General features: G+C 51.1%; 1 protein-coding gene across 1 annotated transcript; it reads left to right on the forward strand.

Annotated features, from left to right (window-relative positions):
- Positions 1-279: 279 nt before the first annotated feature.
- On the forward strand, positions 280-3536 carry LOC135984260 (uncharacterized). The gene is made up of 2 exons (XM_065599040.1): positions 280-951; positions 2266-3536. The coding sequence occupies exons 1-2, from the start codon at positions 420-422 to the stop codon at positions 2736-2738; spliced, it is 1005 nt and encodes a 334-aa protein (XP_065455112.1). The 5' UTR covers positions 280-419; the 3' UTR covers positions 2739-3536.
- Positions 3537-3764: the final 228 nt, after the last annotated feature.

Here is a 3764-nt window from a genome sequence, read left to right on the forward strand (position 1 = left end):
TCCATACAAAGTAGAACAGCTTCAGCAGGAGTGACTGAGGCCTGGTCTACACTACGACTTTAATTCGGATTTATCAGCTTTAATTCGAATTAACCCTGTAACCGTCCACACAACGACGCTATTTAATTCGATGTAAAGGGCCCTTTAAATCGATTTCTGTACTCCACCCCAACGAGCGGAGTAGTGCCAAAATCGATTTTAGCAATTCGAATTAGGGTTAGTGTGGCCGCAATTCGATGGTATTGGCCTCCGGGAGCTATCCCACAGTGCATCATTGTGACCGCTCTGGACAGCAATCTGAACTCGGATGCACTGGCCAGGTAGACAGGAAAAGCCCCGCGAACATTTGAACTTCATTTCCTGTTTGCCCAGCGTGGAGAGCACAGGTGACCACAGATACCTCATCAGCACAGGTAACCATGCAGGCTGATAATCGAAAAAGAGCACCAGCATGGACCGTGAGGGAGGTACTGGATCTGATCGCTGTATGGGGAGAGGATTCAGTGCTTGCAGAACTTCGTTCTAAAAGACGAAATGCAAAAACTTTTGAAAAAATCTCCAAGGGCATGATGGAGAGAGGCCACAATAGGGACTCTGAGCAGTGCCGCGTGAAAGTCAAGGAGCTCAGACAAGCCTATCAGAAAACAAAGGAGGCAAACGGTCGCTCCGGGTCAGAGCCGCGGACATGCCGCTACTACGCCGAGCTGCATGCAATTCTAGGGGGGGCTGCCACCACTACCCCACCTTTGTTCGTGGATTCTGGGTCGGGGATAGTCTCGACGCCTGAGGATTCTGCTGATGGGGTAGAGGAGGAGGAGGAGGAGGAGGATGAGCTTGCAGAGAGCACACAGCACTCCCTTCTCCCCAACAGCCAGGATCTTTTTATCACCCCGACTGAAGTACCCTCCCAAGCCAGTACCCAAGACTCTGACCCCATGGAAGGGACCTCAGGTGAGTTTACCTTTTAAAATATAAAACTTGTTTTAAAAGCAAACGGTTTTTAATGATTACTTAAAACTTGTTTTAAAAGCAAACGGTTTTTAATGATTACTTTGCCTGACTTTGCATTCGCGGTCAGTTCAGCTACTGGAAAAGTCTGTAGCTACTGGAAAAGTCTGTTAACGTGTCTGGGGATGGAGCGGAAATCCTCCAGGGACATCTCAATGAAGCTCTCCTGGAGGTACTCCAAAAGCCTTGCCAGAAGGTTTCTGGGCAGTGCATCTTTATTCCCTCCTCCATGGTAGGACACTTGACCACGCCATGCTTGCAGCAAGTAATCTGGTATCATTGCCTGACAAAGCCTGGCAGCGTATGGTCCCGGTGTTTGCTGGCATTCAAGCAACATCCGTTCTTTATCTTGTTGTGTAATCCTCAGGAGAGTGATATCACTCCTGGTAACCTGGTTGAAATACGGGAACTTAATTAAGGGGACAGAGGTGGCCGTTCCTACTGGGCTGTTTGCCTGTGGCGGAAAATAAATCCTTCCCTGCAGTTAGCCAAGCGCAGATGGGAAATTGGCCCTGAGTTTTTCGCGTTTGGCTAGCAGGGATCTTCCCTGTTACCAGCCACGCGGTGGGGGGAGGGTACCGTGATCATCCCAGAGAATTCATGGCGGGGGGGGGGGGGCGGCGGTGGCGGCGGGGGGGGGGGGTAGTTAGTTTGGTGCCTGCAGGGATCTTCCCTGATACCAGCCACGCGGTGGGGGGAGGGGTACCGTGATCATCCCAGAGAATTCATGGCGAGAGGGGGGGGGTCGGCGGCGGGGGGGGGTTAGTTTGGTGCCTGCAGGGATCTTCCCTGATACCAGCCACGCGGTGGGGGGGAGGGGTACAGCGATCATCCCAGAGAATTCATGGCGAGAGGGGGGGGGTTAGTTTGTTTTCTGGTGCTGCTGAATGTTAACAGAAAAACCGCAGCACTCTACTTGCCTGAAGGGGCCCAGACAAGCCCCACCACAGTGCCCCCCCCCCAACTGGCTGAGATTGGCCAGGCTTCTGCAGCACTCTACAAGCTATGCTTGGTATGTGGGAAAGGAGGGCGCAGAAGCTTACCATGGCCGCATGCAAGCCGAATTCTGTTGCCCAGACCTGTGATCTCTAGCAGCAAAGCCACAGGCACTCAGCATTAAGAGGCAAAATGCGACCTTGCACAGAAATCACATGTGCTATGTAATGTGAACAGTGTTGGTCACCGTGAAAGAGTATAAGCATTGTTCTGCAAAATGTAGCTTTTAAAACAATTCTCTCTTTTTTCCCCTCCCTACAGCAGCTGCAAATTCCTCAAGCCTCCCTCCTCCATCCCGAAGGTTATCACAGATAAGGCGTCGTAAGAAGAAGACGCGAGACGAGATGTTTTCGGAAATTATGCAATCCAGCAGGAGTGACAGAGCTCATCTGAATGAGTGGAAGGAAACAGTTTCAAAGTATAGGAAAGAAGTCAGTGAACGTGAGGACAGGAGGGACCAACGTGAGGAGAGGAGAGACGATCGAGATGAGAGATGGCGGCAGGAAGACCAGAGGATGAAGGATGCAACGCTGGGGCTGCTCCGGCGTCTGGTGGAGGTTCAGGAACGGCTGCTGGAAAACAGACTGCCGCTTCAGCCCCTGTTCCACCCTCCCCCCTCCCCATGTTCCGTATCCTCCTCACCCAGACGTGTAAGAACGCGGGGGGGGAGGCTCCGTACACCTTCCCATTCCACCCCAGTAGACAGCCCAAGCAAAAGGCTGTCATTTTTTTAACCTTTTCTTTGTGGCTTTTTCCTTCCCAGCAATCCTCCTCCCAAATACCACCCGGGTTCCCTCCCTCTTTTTCTAATCTATTAATAAAGAATAAATGATTTTTAAATGATAGTGACTTTATTTGGTTTGAAAGAAAGCTGGGGGAAGGGGCAGGGTGGGTTCCTTACAGAAAATCAGTCAATAAAGGGGGCGGGTTTTCATGAAGGAGAAACAAACAGATATTTCACACTGTAGCCTGGCCAGTCATGAAACTGGTTTTTAAAGCTTCTCTGATGCACACCGCTTCCTGGTGTGCTCTTCTAATCGCCCTGGTGTCTGGCTGCGCGTAATCAGCAGCCAGGCGATTTGCCTCAGCCTCCCACCCTGCCATAAAGGTCTCCCCCTTACTTTCACAGAGATTGTGGAGCACACAGCAAGCAGAAATAACAATGGGGAGATTTCTTTGGCTGAGGTCAGAGTGAGTCAATAATGATCTCCAGCGGCCTTTTAAACGGCCAAATGCACATTCTACCACCATTCTGCACTTGCTTAGCCTGTAGTTAAACAGCTCCTGACTCCTGTCCAGGCTGCCTGTGTATGGCTTCATGAGCCATGGCATTAAGGGGTAGGCTGGGTCCCCAAGAATAACTATGGGCATTTCAACATCCCCAACGGTTATTTTCTGGTCCGGAAAGTAAGTCCCTTGCTGCAGCCCTTTAAACAGAGTAGTGTTCCTGAAGACGCGAGCGTCATGAACCCTTCCCGCCCAGCCCGCGTTGATGTTGGTGAAACGTCCCTTGTGATCCACAAGTGCTTGAAGCACCATTGAAAAGTACCCCTTGCGGTTTATGTACTCGGTGGCTTGGTGCTCCGGTGCCAAGATAGGGATATGGGTTCCGTCTATTGCCCCACCACAGTTAGGGAATCCCATTGCAGCAAAACCATCCACTATAGCCTGCACATTTCCCAGAGTCACTAACTTTCGTAGCAGCACCTGAGTGATTGCTTTGGCTACTTGCATCACAGCAGCCCCCACAGTAGATTTGC

The sequence above is a fragment of the Chrysemys picta genome, chromosome 6, assembly GCF_011386835.1.
Source record: "Chrysemys picta bellii isolate R12L10 chromosome 6, ASM1138683v2, whole genome shotgun sequence".
Classification (NCBI taxonomy): Eukaryota; Metazoa; Chordata; order Testudines; family Emydidae; genus Chrysemys; species Chrysemys picta.